This window comes from Dendropsophus ebraccatus, chromosome 7, assembly GCF_027789765.1.
Source record: "Dendropsophus ebraccatus isolate aDenEbr1 chromosome 7, aDenEbr1.pat, whole genome shotgun sequence".
NCBI lineage: Eukaryota > Metazoa > Chordata > Amphibia > Anura > Hylidae > Dendropsophus > Dendropsophus ebraccatus.
In genome coordinates this window covers 114,467,427-114,493,138 of record NC_091460.1, presented here as the reverse complement: position 1 = coordinate 114,493,138, position 25,712 = coordinate 114,467,427, and the positions used below count along the sequence as shown (strand labels likewise).

The 25,712-nt window shown below is 45.4% G+C and overlaps 2 protein-coding genes across 2 annotated transcripts in view; one reads left to right on the top strand and one right to left on the bottom strand.

Annotated features, from left to right (window-relative positions):
* NUP54 (nucleoporin 54) overlaps positions 1 to 5,078 on the bottom strand; it is a 36,078-nt gene extending 31,000 nt beyond the window's left edge. The window contains exons 1-2 of the mRNA XM_069976734.1: positions 4,952 to 5,078; positions 3,026 to 3,127 (exon numbers count right to left, since the gene is read on the bottom strand). Of these exons, the coding sequence (XP_069832835.1) occupies positions 3,026 to 3,127; positions 4,952 to 4,997 (148 nt within the window). The 5' untranslated portion in view covers positions 4,998 to 5,078. The remainder of the gene's footprint in view (positions 1 to 3,025; positions 3,128 to 4,951) is intronic.
* Positions 5,079 to 10,341: 5,263 nt separating this feature from the next.
* Positions 10,342 to 25,712, top strand: part of SCARB2 (scavenger receptor class B member 2) — a 39,333-nt gene continuing 23,962 nt past the window's right edge. The window contains exons 1-3 of the mRNA XM_069978247.1: positions 10,342 to 10,736; positions 14,790 to 14,947; positions 24,140 to 24,287. Coding sequence (XP_069834348.1) covers positions 10,620 to 10,736; positions 14,790 to 14,947; positions 24,140 to 24,287 — 423 coding nt within the window. The 5' untranslated portion in view covers positions 10,342 to 10,619. The remainder of the gene's footprint in view (positions 10,737 to 14,789; positions 14,948 to 24,139; positions 24,288 to 25,712) is intronic.

The following is a 25,712-nucleotide window of genomic DNA, read 5'->3' as shown; positions in this document are numbered from 1 at the left end:
CGCTTCAAAAATACGCAATTGTTTATTTTAATGCAGAACAATCGTATAAAGCCAACCTGCGTTTTGCCTGCTTATTTTTAAGACTGATTCACGCAGCAAATACGTCAAGTGGGTTTGTACCCTAAATCCTGTTAAAAACAGCCCAGGAATTATAACATCACCCATAATAATGTAAACTAAGACCCCAAAATGTGATGGTAGCAGAGATAGAGAAAACTGTAGTGAATATGAAGGCATGTCTTCTTGCTCCACCTCTGCCTTCTGCTTGGTAAAACTTTAGTCTTAAAGGACCTGGCTTCATACTGCCAGAAATACAGGTAGCAGGAAACATTGACAGACTCCTCCATCACCACGGTCTGGGATTCACTACTGTGTATAGGAAGACAGCTTTCAATCAGGGAGAGCGGGCTGACCAGATGACTGGGAGTCCTGTTCCCAGTTGAAGTTAGAACTGGGATTACTGCTAAAAGGATCAGCCATTTAGAGTGAATCATAGTAGGGGAAGAAAGAGCCTGTCAAGAATTTCAAGCTGCCTGCAGTTCAAGTAGCATGAAACTCTTGACAGGTCCCTTTAAGCTAAAGACCAATGTGTCAAAAAATTTCTTATAGTCCAGTGATTTTATTTTCACATGTAGTTTTATATGCTGTAAAACGCCATAACTATTTTAGTCGGTTACCTCCTGATAGTTCTTGGATCACTGCATTCGATAGATTATGACAAACATCACATACATTCGTTTTTTTCTCTACCTGCACTTGCCAGGGTGTTACCAAAATTGAAGGGCGGAGCTGGAGCAGAGGAAACACTGAAATTCCCAATGTTAAAGTTTAATGTAGGGTTAGCAGCTATTCCGAACCCACCAAAGTTAAACCCAGTGGTGTTGGAGGTCGCTGACTCAAGCCCTCCAAATCCTGAGGAGTGGGAAGCATGAAGAGAAGGTGGCAGGAATTAAAACAAAAAAAAAATACAAGTTTAGAAGAGGACAAGATAAATAAAATGTACAGATATGAGTGATAAAGTGACATGTACAGCACATTCCCATTGTTACATGAAGGCTCAGCACTAGAGAAGGCCTTTCACAGGCTTACCACATATACACAGCTGGAAGAGTGGTGATGCATGAGATATTGTCTATGACACTTCTCTGCAGCACTTCAACCCTATCAGAATCTGCCCCCTAATAGCGGCACTGCCTGATTAAGGGTGCGTTTACACGCACAGGATCTGCAGCAGATTTGATGACGCAGATTTGAATATGCAGCTTCAAAGCTGCGCCATCAAATCTGCTGCAGATCCGGTACATGTGAAAGCATCCTAAGGGGTTATCCAGCTTCAGAAAAAGCACAGCCACTTTCTTCCAGAAGAAAAAAAAAAAAAGAAAATTGCAGGGCAAAATTTAAATAAGACACAACCAAAAAGGTGTGAGGAGCATTTATTTGCTATATTTTTTTTTTTTTTCTAAATATAAAAAAATAAAACTTGAAAGAAATTGTTTTGCAATGCCTTATTCTGACCCCTGCAACCTTTTTACCTTTCCCATCTACAGATCACATATGGGAAGGCTCTTTATTTCGCAACGTTATTTATATTGGTATTTTAGAGTAGGGTGCAAACAGCAACAATTCTGGCACTGGGTATTGTTTAAATTTCATTTGGACAGATACACATGCAACTATACAGATTGTGTCACTTTTACTTGTGGTTTAGAGTCTCTTATTTAAAAATAAAGAGAGAGGAAGATGGTCTTTTTTTACATTTTAGTCACATAAGTGATTGTTCAGGCCCCTTTCACACTTCAGGAAAAATCAATCCGGATTTCATATTAGGAAAATCGGATAATTCCCTGACCCATACGGTTGTATTTTTCCTGACGACTGTGCATGCTGTGAAATGGGTCCAGAAATTATAGGACAAGTTCTATAATTGTCCAGAATTCTGGCAAGGGTGCCCCACAGAATTCCATCTGGAAACTGTCCATAATTCCAGATGCTTTGTTTGGCTGCCAGGCCAGAGCAAGTTCCACAGGGTTTTTAGGCTGACCCTTTCACTGTACACACTCCTTATCAAGAGCGCATACAGTTACATGCGGAGATGTGTTTGACAGGGCCGGGAGCCATTGGCTCCTGACCCTATCAATCACATTTCTGGCTGAGGGCAGCATTATGCCCCTGGCCACAGAAGACCCCTCTACCCCAGCCCACCCCAGTGTTGCGGCGCATGAGTGACATCACTAGTGTGCTCGCAAAACCCGAAAACAAAGGGAGAAGCTGGAGGAGGACTCCGCTGCAGTCTGCAGCAGGTGAGTATGTTTTATATTTTTCCTCCTATGTTTTTAAGATTAAGACACACTGATCGTTTCTTGGAGCCTCCTGAAAGGCTTCCTGATAAGTCACAGAGATGTTAAGGGGACACTGCAATGTCTACGTACTGAAGTGTACCTGCCATGAAAACCAACCATGCAGTCAACTGGGTCCATTCAGAAACCTGACAGGCCTGGCATCTGACATCTAACAGTCTGGATGCTGCAGTTGCTATAAACCACACAAGGGGTTACCTTGGAAGTGGTGTTATTTTTTATTTCTATTATTATTGGCTGAGGGGGTCATAGTCACAGCCCCAGAAGCAATCGCACTGTTACATTTGCGGTGGGAGGCAAGTGTAACTATTAATTTCAAGCAACCCCTCCCCAGGCATATATGAAAATACACCCCTTTAATACAATACTTTCCTACAATACTTTCCTGCAAAGAAGAAAAAAAAAGATCTAGCAATTGCTACTGAAATAACTGCTTTAAATGAAAAGTATATAAAAAAAAAAATAAAAAAAAAGAAGGAAAGACATAACCTCCATTGGTTAATAAAGGTGTTATCCCACTGAAGGGTTTTAGTAGCAAGAATAAAACATATGATTACTTGATAGATGAGCAGCTCTATGCAGATAACTTGTCATCCGGAGAGCCTGGATACCAGATGGAGACAAAGTAAACTAATGCATACATATAAATCATAAAACAACGCCATTACCGCCAAATCCTGTGGAGGACGCTGTGGTAGTAGTTGTGCCAAAGCCAAAACCTGATGCAGTTGTTTTTGGAGTAAAGCTTCCCAGGGAAAAACCTGTTGTACCTGTTAGATATATTGATATAAAGTGAGTTACCAATACAGCCAATCATGTGTAAGCACAAATGTATCTAAAGTGATGATCAATAAACTGGAATGGTTCACCGCTGGTGACCACCATATCAAAAGGTCAAGTCTGTTTGGGTCATAAATCAGCTTAGATGATTATTCATGAGAGAGGTCTGGAGACTGATCCCTGTAAGGCACTGTCTGCGGTGACACTCTTATCATAACATAGTAAGGTCTCCAGTAGTTTTCCTATAGAATCAGACCATATGGCTAGCCCTCATTACACACGTGCATGAACGAACCTTGGGCCCCCTTGTCCTGTTGCCAGTGCACCAGTCATACTTCCTTAGACCACTTTTACATGGCTACAATGATGGAGGCCATAACAAGGTGATGACAGATGCAGCTGTACACGTACAGAACGTGGTAACGAACAACCTTTATTAATTAAATGGAGACTATGAGCAGCTTAGACGCACCTAACCTGCTGATATCTCTCTATTGCACACGGGCACCAAGGATGAAGGCAAGTTTCTTAGCGTCATCCTCAGGGCCGTTTCTGCGATATTAGGAGTTTTAACTCATATGCTAATGAGGTGTGTGGTGGACTAATACCCCCAGAATTCCCCTCTTAATGAATACCAGCAGAGGGGGCCGAAGGTTAAAGGGAACCAATCAGTCCAATCGGGCTGATATGGTTCCCGAGAGCAATGTATAAAGCTCCTGCTGCAGCACGTAACGACCACAGCTGCAGCAGGATCTTTATACCGGGGAAAAATGACTTCTATTCCCCAGGCTCGTGACAGACACAGGCGGGGTAGTAGTCATCTGGGCTACCTGCCCGTGTCTAGTCACAGCGTTCTGCCTGTCTGCGGGAATGATTATCAGCCTCTCAATCATCCCGCTGAGCATGTTGACTACTCCATGGAAGAATATTAGCCCAATTATTCTGATTGGTTCCCTTCAAAGCGAACGTACCACCGATACATTGCCTTTCTTATATTTACATGGATTGGCACCAGCACCACATTTTTTTTTGAACTGCATAGGACGCTGGTCTACTCCTGGCGGTGAAGTAGTGGAGGTGGGCCTGCCAGCAGCAGAGAGCACTACTGTGTCAGACTGGACAGAATACACCACTTCCTGCAGGGCATACAGCAGCTGATAAGTACTGGAAGACGGAAGAATTTTTTTTTTTATGGAAGTAAATAAATCTATATAACTTTCTAACACCAGTCATTTTACTCAGCACAGCTGAGTTATGTTATGTTATGTTCGCTCCCTTCATCCAGGACCCCGAAACACCACAAGACCAAATGTTGAGTCACTGCTTTATTTCTGGGCGATCACTGCATTTACGATATTTAAGACCTCTGCTTGTTGTCAGTGACTGGAAACCATCATCCAGATGTTGCAGACCATTTATTCAGACATCCTAATCCTCCAACTGCTGCAAAACTACAATTCCCATCATGCCTTGGGTTTTGCAGCAGCTGCAGGGGCAAAGGTTCCCTGTCCTAAAAGAATTATGCTAAGTGCAATGTGTTATTTCCCCAGACCTCAGGAGGTGCCATGTAACCTGCAGTCCTAGGTAAGGTGTGATGGGACTTCACCATGACCCCTACCACGTGACAGGTCCTGTCTACTACACGCTTCCATGACTGAAACAAGGAGGAGAATACCAGGAGGTAGCTGCCATAAGAGACATAGTGAGCAGGACCGCACACAGTAGAGAAACGCTGTGCTCTACCATGCTCCAGTACACACCATCAATCATATCGCGTCTTTCTCCTCTATCTATTCTCCGCTCCTCTCCCTTACCTTGGTTGGCTGTGGTCCCTGTCGTGCTTCCAAAGTTAAACGCCATGTTACTGCCGGGCCACACAGCAGTTTAGGAGGAAAGCAAGCGACGTGAAAAAAACGCGCTTCACTGAACGACAGGACGTAAACTTGGCATTGCGCGTGCGCACGCACGACATGTGACCCCCCCCAAGGCGGTGACGCTTAACGTCAACACGCGTTCGCCATCTTGGAAAAGGGCGGAAGGCGTTGACGGCTGTTATTGCTTAGGTTTTTCACAGAAGGAGCAACCAGTGCCCAGGAAGGCATAGAACCCTCTGTATCATAGCGCATACTACACACTAGCTGCAAAGCTCCTTGTATTGTTAGCCATAAATAGTGAATAAAGTTTGGTTATCCAAAGAAACTCCTCCTACCAGTACCCTCTAATTTCCTACACTTTTAAAAATATTATTAATAGCCACCAGTACGCCGTCAGAGAGCTGTACTGGGCTCTTTCCGTCGGTAACCACGCCTCTATTCATAACAGAGCTGTCGGGGCCCAATATGGAGATCGGTGGGGGTACAGAGGTCATACCCCCACGATCTCCCACTTTTCCCCCCTGGTGATAGGGGAAAAGTGATTTTCTTCCTGCAATACCTCTTTAAAGGAGTCCAGACACAGACTTTCTTTTTTTCAAAACAGCTGGGAGGACGTATCTGAACATACCAACGTGCACTTTCCTCCCTGGCTTCAGCTCTGGGGTCCATTGTCCTTTGCTCCAGTCCCCTGGACACCTGGGATGTGACGTGTCAGGCCCGCTCAGCCAGACAGCCGCTGACTGGCCAAGTGGGCCTAACACGTGAAGTCCCACAGAATCCCGACAGAAAACCCGCCATGGATTCCGCAGCTCGCACCCGCTTGCGGACATGCGCATTTCCGTGCGAATGAGCGGGTTAATTCTTCGGGCGGATGGCGGAATCTGGCAAACCACAGAATGAGGCCTATAGGAGCAATGGGTTGCGCCCATGGCAGGTGTTCTGTCAGGATTCCATAGTGTGCACATACCCTTAGTTGGAACAACAGTGCCTATTTAAAGGTATTGTCCTTTGTTACAAAACCATTGTTCATGTTTTCTGTGGAAGTAGATCCTTATTAGATGGAAATTAGAGCCATCATGGTAAAATAGCACCATCATGCCTTTACTTTACAAAAATTTTGGCAAAAACATCATGTGTGAACATGGCCTAAGAAGATTCATCACTAGAGATGAGCGAACCTTGAGCATGCTCGAGTCCATCCGAACCTGATCATTCGGTATTTGATTAGCGGTGGCTGCTGAAGTTGGATAAAGTCCTAAGGGTGTCTGGAAAACATGGATACAGCCAATGACTATATCCATGATTTCCACATAGTCTTAGGGCTTTATCCAACTTCAGCAGCCACCGCTAATCAAATGCCGAAAGTTCGGGTTTGGATGGACTCGAGCATGCTCCAGGTTCGCTCATCTTTATTTGTCAGCCGATCGTATCTTTTGCGCTGCCAATAAAATCATTGTTTGCTCATCCCCGTATTGGTATCCGCAAATGACCCTATGTAAACAGGGATTTTCTGGATAATCTGCAACATCACACGGCTATTGGTGAAGAAGTTTCGACCACATTCTCTTGTGGGAATGCAGCTTACCACAGTTTACCCATGCTTACCACAGACTATTCTACAAGAGGCAATAACCTGTCTGGCAGAAAGATGTGAAGCAATACTGTCACCATAATATATAAGACCAGACTATTAGAGTCACTGTTTATATAGGATACTTTCCTCAGAAAGGCCACTCACATTTTTTTTGCACCATGCTGCTTGAGTATCTACCAGTTAAAGGGGTTATCCAGCGCTACAATAACATGGCCCCTTTCCCTCTCTCTTGTCTCCAGTTTGGGTGGGGTTTGAAAATCAGTTGCTTTAAAGTAAATGGAGCTTAATTGCAAACCGCACCTGAACTGGAGACAACAGTAGGGGGAAAAGTGGCCATGTTTTTGTAGCGCTGGATAACCCCTTTAAGAGGTCTATAGGAAGTACATGGATGACCTTACAGGACAAAACTGGTTGTCATCCAACACATAAAATCAACTCCGGATTTGAGAAACTTGAGATGTAAATTTTTTGTACATGTTAGTTTGATTGTTTATACGTGTTTCTTTGTTTTTTTTTTTTTTTTTTTTTTTTAAATACACAAAACAATACAGTGTTTCAATTGTATCCCTGTTTTAAAGGGAATCTGTCAGCTACAATTCACGTTCCAAACTGCTGACACCGTTAGATAATAGTAGTGAGCGAGCGTCAGAAAAGTGCCCGTGTTCGGCTGCGTGGCTGAACCCAAATGCTTAGCATTCAACTCGGGCATCTGGAGAAAAGGATGCCACCCTAGGGCTGCCTATTTCACACGTAACGGATCCGCACCTGATTTTGCTAAGAATCCGCTGAGGATCTGTAACGTGTGAAACTGGCCTATGGGTATGTGCACACAACGTAATCGGGGTGGATCACCTGCCGCAGATTCCGCGGAATCCGTAGTGTGCACATACTCTAAGACAGCAAATGCTCCATGTAAGGGTAGGTTCACACTACGAAACCCGCGTGGAGAAGTTCTGATGGATTTCGTAACTCATACCCGTTCACGGCCGCCAGCATATCTTCCGGATCCATAGACACCATTCTATGGCCGTGTCGATTCCACGTTGTGCCGGAAGAATAGACATGTCCATTTTTTCAGCGGAACGTTGAATCGGCCCGGCCATAGAATCTTGTGATAATTTTCAGATGCACGGAGTGGTATAATAAGGAGCCATTAAAGAATTCTTTAGGTAAATTACAGTTACCAGACAGGAGGACTAATTGAGGAACGCTTCATTTGGACAAAAGAGGAAGAGGGGGGGGAGGGTTAATAAGAGAAGGATTGAGTTTTGATATTGTTTATCTTTATTGTGCCGCATATCTAGGCCTGTTGGAGAATGGAATTTATGTTCTTTATTACAATACGGTGTAATATCATTAAATGGGTATTCTGTATCTTTTCTTTCCTTTTCAGCCTCCCGTCAGGCAATCCGAATACTGCTGTCAATAATGTAAGACATTGCGTCTCTTTTGCCTATTTTCAATAAAATAAAAAAGAAAAATCATGGCCAATAATCGGACAATAAACTGAAGTAATGTTTTTCTGTTAATCTTCTCTTTCTTTCACAATGGGCAATTTGTAGAGAGCTGATAGAAGTGCATCGTATAACTATGATTGGGCCATGTACAACACTGCAAAAGTATTAGGCTGCTCTTACACAGCGCAGGTATGCTCAGTTATCCAGCAGTCTATCATCAGCCTCCCATTTAGCAGTCTATCAGCAGCCTCCCATCCAGCAGTCTCTCAGCCTCCCATCCGGCAGTCTCTCAGCCTCCCATCCGGCAGTCTCTCAGCCTTCATCCAGCAGTCTCTTAGCCTCCCATCCGGCAGTCTCTCAGCCTCCCATTTGGCAGTCTCTCAGCCCCCCATCCGGCAGTCTCTCAGCCTTCAATCCGGCAGTCTCTCAGCATCCCATCCAGCAGTCTCTCAGCCTCCCATCCACTAGTCTATCAGCCTCCCATCCAGCAGTCTATCATCAGCCTCCCATTCAGCAGTCTATCATCAGCCTCCCATCCAGTAGTCTCTCAGCCTCCCATCCGGCAGTCTCTCAGCCTCCCATCCGGCAGTCTCTCAGCCTCCAATCCGGCAGTCTCTCAGCCTCCCATCTGGCAGTCTCTCAGCCTCCAATCCGGCAGTCTATCCTCAGCCTCCCATCCGGCAGTCTATCCTCAGCCTCCCATCCGGCAGTCTATCCTCAGCCTCCCATCCGGCAGTCTATCCTCAGCCTCCCATCCGGCAGTCTATCCTCAGCCTCCCATCCGGCAGTCTATCCTCAGCCTCCCATCCGGCAGTCTATCCTCAGCCTCCCATCCGGCAGTCTCTCAGCCTCCCATCCGGCAGTCTCTCAGCCTCCCATCCACCAGCAGTCTCTCAGCCTCTCATCCAGCAGTCTCTCAGCCACTCATCCAGCAGTCTCTCAGCCTCCCATCCACCAGCAGTCTCTCAGCCTCCCATCCACCAGCAGTCTCTCAGCCTCCCATCCAGCAGTCTATCCTCAGCCTCCCATCCAGCAGTCTATCCTCAGCCTCCCATCCAGCAGTCTATCCTCAGCCTCCCATCCAGCAGTCTATCCTCAGCCTCCCATCCAGCAGTCTATCCTCAGCCTCCCATCTAGCAGTCTATCCTCAGCCTCCCATCCAGCAGTCTATCCTCAGCCTCCCATCCAGCAGTCTATCCTCAGCCTCCCATCCACCAGCAGTCTCTCTGCCTCCCATCCGGCAGTCTCTCAGCCTCCCATCCAGCAGTCTCTCAGCCTCCCATCCAGCAGTCTCTCAGCCTCCCATCCAGCAGTCTCTCAGCCTCCCTCCAGCAGTCTCTCAGCCTCCCTCCAGCAGTCTCTCAGCCTCCCATCCAGCAGTCTCTCAGCCTCCCTCCAGCAGTCTCTCAGCCTCCCATCCAGCAGTCTCTCAGCCTCCCTCCAGCAGTCTCTCAGCCTCCCTCCAGCAGTCTCTCAGCCTCCCACCCAGCAGTCTCTCAGCCTCCCATCCAGCAGTCTCTCAGCCTCCCTCAAGCAGTCTCTCAGCCTCCCATCCAGCAGTCTCTCAGCCTCCCATCCAGCAGTCTCTCAGCCTCCCATCCAGCAGTCTATCAGCAGTCTCTCAGCCTCCCATCAAGCAGTCTCTCAGCCTCCCATCCAGCAGTCTCTTAGCCTCCCTCCAGCAGTCTCTCAGCCTCCCTCCAGCAGTCTCTCAGCCTCCCATCCAGCAGTCTCTCAGCCTCCCTCCAGCAGTCTCTCAGCCTCTCTCCAGCAGTCTCTCAGCCTCCCATCCAGCAGTCTCTCAGCCTCCCATCCAGCAGTCTATCCTCAGCCTCCCATCCAGCAGTCTCTCAGCCTCCCTCCAGCAGTCTCTCAGCCTCCCATCCAGCAGTCTCTCAGCCTCCCATCCAGCAGTCTATCCTCAGCCTCCCATCCAGCAGTCTCTCAGCCTCCCATCCAGCAGTCTCTCAGCCTCCCTCCAGCAGTCACTCAGCCTCCCTCCAGCAGTCTATCAGCCTCCCATCCAGCAGTCTCTCAGCCTCCCATCCAGCAGTCTCTCAGCCTCCCTCCAGCAGTCTCTCAGCCTCCCTCCAGCAGTCTCTCAGCCTCCATCCAGCAGTCTATCAGCCTCCATCAAGCAGTCTCTCAGCCTCCCTCCAGCAGTCTCTCAGCCTCCCTCCAGCAGTCTCTCAGCCTCCCTCCAGCAGTCTCTCAGCCTCCCATCCAGCAGTCTCTCAGCCTCCCTCCAGCAGTCTCTCAGCCTCCTATCCAGCAGTCGTCACTGATCTGCGACATTCGGGAGGAAGAGAACCTCATCCCTGGAAAACGAAACTCTGCAGATCGGGCAGAATGCTGGCGAGGAGCCTGACGGCCGCACACGGGAGCGGAGAGCTGGGCGGACACTGCTCCCTGCACGGGGCGTCACCGGGAGCCTGTGACCTGTAAACAGCAGCAGCAGCAGAGCCCCGTCCACACCGGCAGCAGGGGAGCGTTCTGCATGCGGTAGATCTGGCTGCTCGTCCTCTGCTGTCTCCGGGGCCGCGGCTGGTGAGGGGGCATGGCGCGCTGGGCGATGTACACATGCGGTGCCCTGTCTCTACTACTCCTCATCGCCAGTATTGTGCTGCTACTGGCTCACACCTTCATGGATACAGTGGAGGGCCAGGTCAAGAAGGTCAGTATCGTGAATAGTCACTTGAAAATTATTATTTTTTTATAACTCACTGTTCCTTTAAATTAGAGGTGTCCCTTTAAATAAAGCCAGATAATTAGACCCCCCCCCCCCCCCCCCCAAAAAAAAAAAAAAAAAAAAAGTTTTAATTTCCTTCCCACTCCCCCACAAGCGGCGTGGATATGCCCTGTTGTTGTATATGTGTAGGATCTTTGGCTGTCACCACTGGTAATGGCAGGTACATTATACTCCATTGTACCAAGCCTGAGGAGGTGAATATTTACCCAAATTGTATATACATGGAGAAATAAATCAGGCTCATATGGTAATTATTAATAGCCCCAAATATGCAAAACACAAGAGCCGCCCCTGACTTATCCAAATAATGACAAATATTATTATATGACAAAACATTAAAAAAATGATGCTACTGGAGGTAAAACAGACTAGCAGCAGGGCAGGGTTAAGGCGATACACAAAAAAGTAAATAACCATTTATTGCACACTGTCCCTTTAAGTAAAACAATAGTGCTAAGAAATAAGATCTGGTGCATAGTCAGTCAGTGGCAATCGCAAGGATCCCACATGTGTAGACACGCGTATGATCCTAAAAGACAAGAAAGAATCTGACTATGCCTGCATCTCACACAGAACTACTATGGTTGTAAAGTGCTAAGTGCAGGAATCTCACAGGTCGACTAAAGTGCAAAACACACATAGCCCACCCTATGGTAACTGATCAATAGAACATGATACTTGCAATAGTGTCAACTGTGCCACCCTCGCACCTCTAAAACACCCCAACGCATGTTTGGACAGTCCTTCCTGAGGAAGGACTGTTGAAACGTGCGTTGGAGGGTTTCACAGGTGTGAGGTATCTGATCAGGGAAATAAAATCTAGGTGATAGCATACTCTATATAGCCTTTAAGGACTTTGTTGGTTAGACACTGCCTGGGTATGCTTGGGCCGTTGCCTAGCAACTTGCCTAGTTGCTGCAGGAAGTGGGTGACCACATTCCATATTCATGTGAAAAAGGCGATGAACAAGCTTTTTAACTTGTACCGCCAGAGTGATGATTTTTGATAACTGTAAGGAAATGCTGAATGGTGAAATGTACTACATAACAACATCTATTTGCTATCATGCATCTCATGTGATTATTGTAATTGACAATTCCGTTATCTGTAAAGTAGTGGGCCATGTTAAGAATCCTTGGACAAAAAGCTCTTTCGCCCATGAACAGAATGGGAATCTAGCAGTCTGCATTTTCTCAGACTTTGGAGTAAAATGACAAGATTTGGTGCATCCTGTCACAGGAATAAATAAGCCTGTTAAAGGGGTTATCCAGCACTACAAAAACATGGCCACTTTTCCCCCCCTCTCTTGTCTCCAGTTCAGGTGTCATGGCCACGTTACCCGCTATTGTTGTCTCCAGTTCAGGTGTGGTTTGCAATTAAGCTCCATTTACTTCAATGGAACTGAGTTTCAAATCCCCACCCAATCTGGAGACAAGAGAGGGTAAAACTGGCCATGTTTTTGTAGCGCTGGATAACCCCTTTAACAGTTCCTCAGTTAGGCTACATTCACACATCCGTAGTGCAGCCCGTGACCGCGGCCTGCACTATGAATGTGCATCTGTAGTGCTCCGTGCTTCATTAGCATAGCGATACGAGCTGCAAAATGAGATCCGCATTACATGTCCTTTTTTTGCGGCACGGATTGCGGCCCCATACACCCGTACAGACATGTGAACGGGGCCATTGAATACCATTGGTTCTATGTTCTGTACTCAATTGCGGACAGAACAACGTACGTTTGAATGTAGCCTTATTCTTACTAGATATGTATGACTCAATGACCAACTGGGTTTTACCAATTGGGTGTGTCCCTATGCTGACACTAGCCAATCAGAGCTGACAGTATCAGACTGGGTAGGGACACAGTTGGTAACACCCAGTTGGTTATTTAGCCATACATATCTAGGAGAAAAAAAAAGAGGAAGGACACATCACAAAACTATTAGAGAAGATGTTCAAGAATAGTTGTATTAAGGGGAATACAAGTATTTTCTGCAAAAGACAAGTCGGAGTGGTGACAGGTTCCCTAAGCCATTTAGTTTCAGTTTACACTATCCACATGATACCTCATGAGTCACTGATCGGCACCCGCACAACATAGTCCATGGATTTTGTCTTCATTCACTATTTAGCGGTATCCCCCAGTAACTACAGCTTGTTCATGGGAGCTGAGCTGCAGTTACAGGTCACCACTGTTAGGGCCAGTTCACACGGAGTAAACTGGCGGAATTCTGTGGCGTAAAATGGTGCCAGCCTCTGTGTCATACTGGCACTCAATGGGAGGCTCGCACACGCCTCCTCTCTCTGCGCCTCTTCGCTCGGAAGAGTTGACATGTCAATTCTTTCGCGTGGAGAGAGGAGGCGCACAAGCCTCCCATAGACTGCCAGTATGACACGGAGATATTCCGCAGTGGAGAATTCCGTCAGTTTTACTCCGCGTGAACTGGCCCTTTAGGGTACAATGACACTACACTGACATGTCGATCCTTTGGGCAAGCGGTGAAATTTGCAGTGAATATCATTGAGTCTATTGGATGGGTGGAGCTTCAACCAGAGACTGCGCTGATTCCATAGTGTGAACATACCCTTACACAATGAACTGAGACACACTTCTTCCAGTCCCCTTCCCTGTTTAGTGCAGGCACCGAACAGCTGATCAGTGCAGGTGCTATCCTGCTGGTTCATCTGTCTTTTATGGCCGGAAATCCCCTTTAGGCTGGTGTCACACATTGCAGTTTTTGAGCCAAAAAGTTATGGATTTAAAAGGAATGGGAAATATAAAGGAAGCACTTTCACTTCTGCTTCCTGCCCGATCCACCTCAAGGCAATCAAACAATCTGTCAGTTTTAAAACAGTATAATTTTATATATATATATACACACAGTATGTATGTACAGCTTTCGGCTTCATAGAGCTGAATAGAGCTGCGGTGTGCATGTGCGCATTTCTTGGTTCCCAATTCTCAAGATCATGGGGGGGGGGGGCAGCAGACAGACTTCCCGTAATCTGTTAGGTATGCCCCAGATGGGGAATAGCCTTTTAAAAAAAGGAAGTCCCACAAAATGTAAAAATCAGTGGAAGGCCAGGTGGAAACATAATAAAGAACGTATACTTACTTGATCCAGTCTCTCGGACAGCCACCCGATGCCATTCTCAGCTGGCATCCGAGTATGTCACATACAGCTGCTGAAACGTTGTGGTCCCACTGAGGGATTGTCCGTTCAGCCACTCAGTGACTGCAGCGGTGTCAAGCCCCAGTCACTGATTGGCTGAGCAGGCAATCCATCAGGGGGACCATGACGTCTCAGCAGCAGGCGGGGAGATATCAGTAAGGCAGCGAAAAGGGGACAAGGGAACGGGTAAGTATACTATTTCACTCATTTATGAAACATTAGGTTTGTGTAATGGTAGCTCTAGGTTTATATTTGTTAAAGCGGTATTCCACTTAAACATAACTTTTCATAAGTTCTGAGCTGCTGCTTTCTGTGTGTGAGCTTTTCTTTCCGTCTCCCCCCCCCCCTCCCCTCCCCTCCCCTCCCCTCACTTCTGAGACAGCCGATGTAAACAAGCCCTGGCTTTATCTGCAACTTTGTAACAACTTTGTTATGCTGGGAGGGTTAATCACGGTGAGTTCATCAGCAACTTTACCTCAGATTAACCCTCTTAGGTTCCTCAGTCTTGTTTCTCCTGCTGAGCTAGCAGTCAGTAGGCATTAGGATTACATTAGGCTGTATAAGATGGCTGTATAAGTAATTTCTTAGAATTGACCAAAAAAGCCATAATACAACCCTGTACCCCCACTGTACCTATAGAAAGAGATCTGAAATAGTCTCTCCTGGCTACACACCTCAATACAAATTTCAATAAGGATATATAACCTTATATATATCGCTATATATGTCATACTGTTATATTGTTGTTGCATTTTCTTACAGATTAGTTACATTTAGGGTAAAATTTCTGTCCATTTTATTTCAGGCTACAATATTAAAGAATGGGACTGAGGCCTACAATAACTGGGTCGCTCCTCCTCCTCCAATATACATGCAGTTTTATTTTTTTAATGTAACTAACCCACTGGAGGTCCTGGATGGAGAGAAGCCTGTAGTCGATGAAATTGGGCCTTATACTTACCGGTAAGTGTGTCTAGTAACGTCAAAATTTTTAAGGTTTTAGGGCCAGTTCACAATTTGCAGCAGAATCCCGCCAGCTTCCATGTCATACTGGCAGTCTATGGGAGGCTTGTGCGCCTCCTTTCTCTGCACCTCTCCATCGGAAGAATTGACATGTCCATTCTTCTGCACACAGAGAGGAGGCGCACCAGCCTCCCATAGACGGTTCCACCGCGGAATTCCGCCAGTTTTGCTCTGTGTGAACTGGCCCTTTTAAAGGGAGTGTAAAAAGAAATCACCTCTGGCACACAAATTACCCGTACTAGCCCTCACAGCATATCACCCCATATCACCCCACCTCCTTCCCCTTGAAGGGTTAACCCCTTAACGACAAAGGGCGTATAGGTACGCCCTATTGCCGGTAAGGAAGTTCAGAGCGGGGCCGCGCGGCGGCCCCCCTCTGAACCGCGGCGGTCCCGGGTGCTGCGTGTAGCCCGGGACCGTAGGTATTAGCGGGCACGGTCCGATCGCCGTGCCCGCTAATACAGTAATCAGATGCAGCTGTCAAACATGACAGCTGCATCCGATTACCGGATCTAGCGTCTCCCTGGTGTCTAGTGGCGGAGATCGCTCCTCCGGGATGTTATCCCGGAGGAGCGATCTCCGTTTCTGAAGCCGGCCGGGGACCGCTCCAAGATGGCGCCGTCCCCGGCTCGGCACTCGTTTGTTTCCGGCTGCAGCAGCCGAAAGCAAACGAGTGCCGATCTCATGGATCTCTGCAGCATATCTATGCTGCAGAGATCTCAATGAGAGATCAGAGTGTATATACTAGAAATCCCCCAGGGGGGCTTCTAGTATATGTGTAAAAAAAAATATATAAAGTGTTGTTGTCAATAAAAAGCCCCCTCCCCTAATAAAAGCCTGAATCACCCCCCTTTTCCCAGGTTATAAATAAAAGTAAATAAATAAACATGTTTGCTATCGCCGCGTGCGTAATCGCCCGAACTATTAATTAATCACATTCCTGATCTCGCACGGTAAATGGCGTAAGCGCAAAAAAATCCCAAAGTGCAAAATTGCGCATTTTTGGTCGCATCAAATCCAGAAAAATTGTAATAAAAAGCGATCAAAAAGTCGTATATGCGCAATCAAGGTACCGATAGAAAGAACACATCATGGCGCAAAGAATGAAACAGCCCCATAGACCAAAGGATAAAAGCGCTATAAGCCTGGGAATGGAGCGGTTTTAAGTGACGTATATTTCTTGACAATGGTTTAAATTTTTTACAGGCCATCCGATACAATATAAGTTATACATGTTACATATCGTTTTAATCGTAACGACTTGAGGAACATGCATAACAAGTCAGTTTTACCCCAGGGCGAATGGCGTAAAAACACATTTCCCTCAAATAAAAGAAATGCGTTTTTTTTTCAATTTCACCACACTTTAATTTTTTTCTGGTTTCGCAGTGTACTTTATGCAAAAATTCAGCCTGTCATTGCAAAGTACAATTAGTGACGCAAAAAATAAGGGCTCATGTGGGTTTCTAGGTGGAAAAATGCAAGTGCTATGGCCTTTGATGCACAAGGAGGAAAAAACGAAAACGCAAAAATCGAAATTGGCTCTGTCCTTAAGGGGTTAATTTGTTCCCGAAACGCGTTCGAGATCATCTGTCCGTACATAAGAAGTGAGGTTTTATTTTTCAATAAAGACACGTCATTTGAAAAACACAGAAGTTGCTGGATGTCCATCTTTATTTTCACAGAGGAAAGTGGCCCACCTGGCATTTGCCTGAACTACCAGGATCTGCCCTCCACCATAGTCCATAACCCCACACCCAAATGTCTCTTGAGTGTCTTGTCGAGTAAGAAACTGCGCGGCATTTACTCCCAGTACATTTACTTGAACTTTAGAGCATGTGTTTACAGGCCCAGATGTCTATGATATTATGAGTAATTCTAGTCAGCAGCTTATTTATCTCTTCTTATCACTGCGGCCTGGAATTATATGTGAACCCCTCCTCCTCTCTTAGACCTCCACACTCTGGGTCATAAAAGATGTAAGGGCTTGTCCTCATTGGAGAGTCCCTTTTAAGGATTTCAGATAACATTGTAAAATGTTTTGCGTGTTTCTTTTTCCTTTCTTATCCATCCAATATGAAGCATGTGGGTAATTGTGTAGCCACCCTCTCAGGAGTTATTATCATAGTAATTACAGTGCACACGAGAAAACCATATAAAAGTAACTCACTGATAAGGTAAGGAAGCTTCATGTCCTGGCTATGACACAAGAATCCCAACCCTTCCCTCTGCCACTTTGACCGTAATCTCAATTAATTACTTTTTCCTTCATTCAAATTCTGTTTTCTTTGCTGTCTGTTTAGATAGGATGTTCACATTGGGACTTTAAAGGAGGCTTATATGAGGAGAGTATAAAAAAGCTGATTTATACATTTTAAACACTTCATACATTTTATCCCACCAGGGATATTACATTGAGCATTTTAATACCAGGACCAAAAAGCAAGTTGGAATTATCCCTTAAGCTATGTTCCCACACAGTATTTTGCACAGTATTTAGCAGCCAAAATCAGGAGTGGATTGAAAGCACAGAATGGCTATGTTCACACACTGTTGAAATTTAGTGGATGGCCGTCATTTAATGGCGAATAATTACCATTATTTTAAAATAACCACAGTTGTTTTGAAGTAATGGCCGTTATTTGCCTTTAAATGGCGGACATCCACTAAATTTCAACAGTGTGTGAACATAGCCTTTCTAAGTGTCCCACCACGGGTCTTGCTTCTCCTTACACCTCTCGCAAAAGCCTGTACTTTAAAGAGTTAGTGGTGGTGAAGTATTACTTAAGTTTTACCACTAGATGTCCCTAGTACTGTATGTGTACTGTATACCTAAGTATTGCACAGCTGTAGTGTTTAAAGGGTTATTGGTTCTGTGATCTGTGCACCAATGAGAGCTCTTTCTCTTTTCTACCTATCTCTATCCTTCTCTACAGATAGGTGAATTTAGATTGTGAGCCCTATTGAAGTGCTGCGGAATCTGTATGCGCTTTACAAATAAAAGCATTATTATTATTATTATCATTATTCTCACCCACTCACACGTCACGTCACAGATGCTGTAGGAAGTTGTCACATGGGGAGAGGAAGTGTCGCCACACCTTTGGGAGCCTTCCTCTGGATTCTGTAGAGGAAGGACGCACGCCAGAACAGTCCCTACAGCAGTAAAGGTGGGCCCTGGCTTCTGCCAGGTCCCCTGTTAGAGGACACAAATTGGTCCAGTGTAGTCAAGTCTGAGGTGTGGTAGTTTTTTTTAACAGTCAAAAAAGTAGTGTCAACAGTACTTTATTGTGCGTAAAAAAAACCGCATCCGTTTTGATCCGTTTTTTTTTTTTTATAATGGAAGTCAATGGAAAAACGGATGCACACAAATGCATCAGTTTTTTGCAAAAAACGGATCAGTTAAACGGATGCTGAAAATGCAGTGTGAACCTAGCCTTAGAGAGGACAAGTTTAAAAGTACATCCTGAAGAAAAAGGAGCTGATGCGGATAGAGCAAATTTGCTAGAAGCCTACATCTCGCAGCGCGGGTGTAGCCAGAAAACTCTGATCACTCTGCTCACCCCAGGTAATAAGGTCTGGGGCTTGTCACCCTCTAGGATGGGTCGCCCAACACTTCTGGGCAATAGGTGGTGCAAAGACCAAAAGAGTCAAAACAAGGGCAAAAGTATTCGTTCTACTCTCCAGTATCTCTATTTATTCTACTTCTCAAGTTCCGGCAGAGCACAGTGCTACTATGGGTTGGGACTCTCGGCATCCTCCTCTCTACTTCTCTGAACTCATTCTACCTCTCAGCACAGCTGTACTCCTTCTCAGCTCTCAGCACAGATCTGGTCACTAAGGTCTAAAGTAACTTATCGAGTCAAACGCTTACTGTGTATCACTGTATCAAGTATTCCTGCAGTAAAGAAGAGTTTATTTATTGTAACGGGACTCTGTGATTCTTATCCAAGCACCAACACAGCCATTGCATCTTCCTTGGGTCATCTCCCCTTTCTGTGGGTGGCAGTGCCAATAGTCTGGGTGGGTCATAGCTTCACTCCTGACCACCATGATAAATGTACGAGGGACCCCCTCACATCCCGGCAGGTTACTGCCTACAGGGGAAAGGGTATAGCAAGCCTCATTAAACTAAAAGCAGGTGTGCCATCATACCTGTGTGCCCAACCGGCACTGGCGTCACAACAGTATAACACCTAGTTGAGCTATTCCCCAACCAACACCTTACCAACTGGCAAGTGACCGGTCGCACCTCCCAGCAGGGCAACACCACATATGCTTTTAATCCACTTATGGTTGCAAAATACTGAGCAAAAATACTGTGTGGGAACATGGCCCTAGAGGGTTTTTTCAAAGGAAATGTAAATGTTTCCTATGTGCCTTCCCGTGCATACTTACCTCCCCTGGGACTGCAGCTGTGAGATCTTCTGGTCTCCGCTCTTGTGCTGCACAAGGGATATAAGTATTTAATATGACCTATGCAATGTTGTCTTCAGACATGACCAGGCCAGACATGTATGACCTGTATGGTTGCATAGGATGCATCATCCGTTACCACTACAAAGGGCACTGCTGAATGTGGTTGCCGTTTAGGGTTTGTACCTTTATGCTTGGTGGTATGGAAGGGCAGCTGAAAAGCACAAAGATTTAAAGTGTCACTGTCGTGAATTTTTTTTTTGCAGAAATCAATAGTCCAGGCGATTTTAAGAAACTTTGTAATTGGGTTTATTATCCGAAAAAAGCATTTTTATCATGAAAAAGCAGTTTGAAGCTCTCCCCCCTGTCTTCATTGTTCTCCTATGGAGAGAGCTAAAGAAAAGACCAAAACAGGACAACAAAGAGTTAATCTACAAATCCCTCACCCGTTATCTCCTGGGACAGTCACCACTGACCTCCCTGACCTATGATTACAGCTGTCACCCAGCTCCATGCCTGTAATCCTCTGTTATCTGCTTTCTGCTGCCGGCTAACTCCCTCCTTCCTCCTCCCCCCTCCCCTCTCCCTAGAACAGACAGGGTACGACTCCTGCAACAAGTCACAATTTTCAGATTTTTCAGAGTGGATGAAAAAGAGGAAGGAGGGGGGGACCTGGGAAAAGGCTTTTTACATGCAGATAATGGCAGATTTGGCTAATAAACCCAATTACAAAGTTTCTTAAAATCGCCTGGACTATTGATTTCTGCAAAAAATAAAAATAAATAAAAAATACGACAGTGACTCTTTAAAGTGATTTGGAGTTCCCAGCATCATAATGAATCATGATGCCGGTAGTTCTGTGATTGTGGTCTATATAGCACATTTTCCACGCTGGGACCGCAATCACAGAATGTGAGAATAAGGCCTATGGCTATGTTCACACTACGTAAATCTACGGCCGTAATTCTCGCTGCAGAACTACAGCCGTAGATTTGCGGGGTGGAACATAGCATTATTTGCTATGGGATCCCGGCCGGACCGTACACACATCGTATACGCTCTGGCCGGTTCCCATACAGCGCCGCAAACAACTCACGGGTCCATTATTTGCGGACGGAATTCAATGAATTCCGTCCGCAGAAGGACCTGTCAGTTCACACAGTGAAGCGAGCGGCTCCAGACGCTTGCTTCACTCTGTGCTATGGGAAGCTCTGATGCGGGCACACGCTGATGCGCCCGCATCAGAGCTCCACGGAGGAAAGATCATCCGGCCGGTACTTAACATAGCCTATAACTGTGTTCCCACATTCATGCGTTAGAAACCACGCCCGCTTGCATTCTCCAATGACTATGTATGTTGTCAGAACAACACGGCCATTGGAGAGCACAAGGGGGCTTTGTTTCAAATCTATGATTTTGCATGAATGTGGAAACACAGCCTGAAGGACTGCAGCAAATACAACAATTTGTTACAGATTACTATCAGAGATGAGCGAACCTCAAGCAGGTGGCATTTGATTACTGGTGGCTAAAGAAGTTGGATGCAGCCCTAGGGAGTCCTGGAAAACATGGATACTGCCTATGAGCATGTTCACACAAGGTATGTTTTGCATAAATCATGGCCGTTGTTGCAATTTGCAAAGAGTCTGTGTGGAATGAAAAGTGGAATCTGATTGGTTGCTAGGGGCAACTGAGCCAGTTTCACTTTACTCTATGTTTGATAAACCTCCCCTTCAGTATACACTTCGGCCAGGATTGCAACCGGCCGCACGAAAAACTGACATGTCAGTTTTGTGCGGCTGCTATTCATTGAATAGTGGCCGCACAGACATGTCAGTTCACACAATGGAGAGTGCGGCTCCAGCTGCACTCTCCATTGTGTACAATGTTGAATTGGAATGCGGGCGCACACGGGTGCACCTGCATCCAAATTCAACAGAAATGAAGATCATTGGGTCGTTACTGCAGTAGCACCCGGGATGATCTTCACTAACACCAGCCGTTCTGTGACCTGGCTGGGTCACAGAACGGCCAGTGTTTCACACTGTGAACCTCACCTATAGCTGTATCCATGTTTTCCAGACAGCCTTAGTGCGGCATGCAACATCTTCAGCCACTGGTAATCTAATGCCGCACGTTCTGGTTTGTTAGTCTCTAGTTACCATGTTGTACTCTTACATACCCTTAGTAGCACTATATGGAAGTTGATCTCTCTTCGGAGCAAAGGCCAGGAATTGAGTCAACAGATTTATTACTAATCTCCACACAGTAGATATAGTCACATTTGTATGATGTGGCACATTTTATCTAATAAGGCGGCATGCATGAAGTGAAGATTGTAATGATAAATCAAGTTTGTGATTGTTATATTATCACCAGAGTCCACATCAAATATAGAAGAAAATAGCCTTCATAGCATTTTATGGATTATTTTCTAGCTAACTAGGAGTATGTATTTATTTTGCATTATCAAAAATACACTGATCAACATTGACATTGTAAGGCTGGGTTCACACTGCGTTTTTGCAATCCGTTTTTTGCAAAAAACGGATGCATTTGTGTGCATCCGTTTTTTTATCCGTTTTCCATTGACTTCCATTATAAAAAAAACGGATCAAAATGGATCTGTTTTTTTTTTTACAGACACAAAAACGTTGCTGACACTATTTTTTTGTCCGTTAAAGAAAAAACGGATCTGTTAAACGTATGCTGGAATCGCAGTGTGAACCCAGCCTAACACCAAAAAGGAAAGGTCATGAAGTTAAGAAAATCACAAGACATATTAATGATACGCAAATGATAAAACAAGATATGCAAAACATCTTGATTTATTCAATATCAAGTAGGAGCGCTATGTAAATGATATGCAAATGATAAAAACATGGGAACAAAATATTCAAAACATTCTTGATTAATTCCATATCGATAAGCAGAGAAATACATGCACTTACTTGCCTTGGCGTGTTATGAATGAGAGTATGTAAACCTATTCAAACGGACAGTGCCAGGAATCGCAGCGTGAAATCCGCTGCCGTTCCGTTCCGTGTGAACCCACCCTTAGAGATGCTTTTTGTAGACATTTTTTAATACGGATAATAATTCTAACAAGCGATTTAAAAAAAAAAAAAGTGTTTAGACAATCCCTTCAATGAGAACACATAAAAATAATACTCAAAGGGGAACTTCAGCAAAAAAAATTCTTTCAAATAAACTGGTTTCAGAATGGTATATAGATTTGTAATTTACTTTTATTTACAAATCTGAAGTCTTCCAGTACTTATCAGGTGCTGTATGTCCTACAGGAAGTGGTGTATTTTTTTCCAGTCTAAGGCTATGTTCACACAACGTTAGTGGCATATTAATCATGGCCATTGTTGACGATTTGCAACAACGGCCGTGATTAATATGCCACTTACTTTGGGCTGCCGTATAGTATACAAACCGGCCGGGATCGATAGCGGCGATGCAAGAAACGGACATGTCAGTTTTCTGCGGCCGCTATTCACTCCATTGTATGCAGCAGCGAATTGGCATGCGGGCGCACACTGATGCGCCCGCATCCCAAATAAAGATCATCCGGCCGGTACTGCAGTACCAGCCTGGATGATCTTCTTAAACACTGGCCATTCTGCGATCCAGCCAGGTCACAGAACGGCCGGTGTGTTACAGAATGGGAACATAGCCTGACACTGTGCTCTCTGCTGCCACCTCTGTCCATGTAAGGAACTGTCCATAGCAGGAGTTCCCCATTAACACAATACTCCACACCAGCTGCATTACTTAAATTACTTAATCATGTGATTTTTATAACTCTATAGCGCCTTTTATACTTTGTGGTAAGGGTCCATTTACACAGTAAGATCTGCCAAAGATTTGAAGCCAAAGCCAGAAACAGACTATAAACAGATCAGGTAAAAGGTAAAGCCTGAGATTTCTCTTCTTTTCAAATCCATTCCTGGCTTTGGCTTGAAATCTTTGGCAAATAATCTATCAGATAATCTTTCTGTGTAAATGGACCGTGAGGGTGCGTGCACACTACGGAATTGCCGTGTTTAACCCGCGGTGTATTCCGTCGCTCGTCCCCGCACGCGGCGGCGTGCTTTTCCGCCCTTGCCATAGACACTGTTCTGTGCACGGGCGAATTTAGCGTTCCGTCGAAAGAAGTGACATGTCAATTCTTTCGACGGAACGCGGAATCCGCCCGTGCACAGAACAGTGTCTATGGCACGGGCGGAAAAGCACGCCGCCGCGTGCGGGGACGAGCGACGGAATACACCGCGGGTTATACGCGGCAATTCCGTAGTGTGCACGCACCCTTACAGTCCATGCCCAGTAGCGGAAAAACAGGCTTTAAAAGCTGACTGTAGATTGCTCAAAAGTAAGATAGGCTGCGTTTTTGCAATCCGATTTCTTAGAATTTTTTTTGCATTTGTGTGCATCCGTTTTGATCTGTTTTCACATTGACTTCCATTATAAAAAGAAAACGGATAGTTTAAAAAGAAAAAAAAAAAAAAAAAAAAAGGGAAGACAACCATAAGGCATCCATAAAAAAAATGAATGTCTCCATGGGTCTATAGAAATCAATGGGCCCTATCCTGCCCGCATTTGCAGACCTGAAAATATGGCTGTGTAAAGGAGGCCATAAATATGTATAAATGTGTATACTGATATTTGTAGTGATTGGGATTCATGCAGTTCTACCATTTGTATTTCTAGGGAATATCGACCTAAAGAGGATGTCGATTTTCTTGAGAACGGTACTGAAGTGTCTGCTGTTAGTCCCAAGACGTACATTTTTGAACCTGACAAATCTGTGGGAAATCCAGAGGTAGACTTAATACGGACCATAAATATTCCTATTGTGGTAAGTGTTATTATATTTTTGCTCAAGCTGAGATCTAGTAAGCTACAATAAAGCTTCTACCACATGGCTAATTTATCATCACTATCCCTCATTAATAATGAGGTCATCCGTACTTCTCGGAGGCTTTGCTTCATATCATGGCATTTATAGATAGGGATAAATGGGCTGCCAAAGGGAAATGAAAAATGTCATTAAAAATGACAGAACACTCCATACTCTTCTTTCTTCTGCTTGCTGGGTCTTGCAGTGCTGCTTCAGTCCTCGCCGCTCACTGTGATTGGCTGCATAGTGCCCGGCGATATTTGATCCCCTTTAAGGTGAGGACTAGGCCAAAACTCAGATCTTCTTTTTCTATCATTCTTTTCTTGCATTACCTGCTTTGGGCCATTGGATTATTGCATCACCTGTCTGAGGTCGTAAGGGGTTGGTTTTAAGTAAGCATTAAAGGGGTATTCCGGGAAAAATTAATTTAAAGTAGGAGATCGTGGGGGGTCTGACCTCTGTACCCCTGACGATCTCCGTATAGGACCCCACCGTCTCTGTTATGAATAGAGCCCCGGCTCGGCACGTGACCCACAGCCCTATTCCTTCCAATTGAGTGTCGTAAAGAGCCAAGTACACCGGAAGTGGGCTGTACTCGGCTCTTTTCATCGCTCCATAGGCATGAATAGAGCCGCGGGTTGCGCGCTGACCTGGGGCTCTATTCATAGCAGAGCCGGTGGGGTCCAATACAGAGATAGCCGGGGAGTTTAGGGTTCGGAACACCCCCCCCCCACCACCACCACCACGATCTCCTACTTTTCCTCTATGCTGTGGATAGGGGAAAAGTTATTTTTTCCCGGAATACCCCTTTAAGGCCCAGATGTATCAAAGGGTGTAAAATTTAGACTGGCGCAAACTACCCACAGCTACCAATCACAGCTCAGTTTTCAGCTCTGGTAACATGATAGAGGAGCTGTGATTGGTTGCTGTGGGCAGTTTGCACCAGCCTAAGTTTTACACCCTTGACTCCCTAAGTGTAGATTTAAGTGTACTATATCGCAGCGGATTTCACGCTGCGAGTTTCGCAGCTAAATTTGCTGCGATACTCTCTACTGTTACGGCCTATGGCTCTGCTTTTTTGCTGATTTTTTTTGCGCTGCGAGAATGTAGCCACTGCCTACTTTGACCCATCAACTTCCAGGCTTTAAACAACTTTATCTGCCCGCGCTCCGGGTTGCTTTTGCGGCTCCCTGGCATCCTGCTCAGCCAATCAGTGTGCTGTACTTTACAGCCACTGATTGGTTGAGTGGGACATCAGCCAGAGAAGCAGGCCGGAGACCGTACAGGTAATGTATTAGCTTGTTTAAAGCCTGGCAGCTGATGGGTTAAGAAGGCAGTGGCTACATTCTCACAGTGGAAAGAAAATTGGATTTAGCTGCGAAA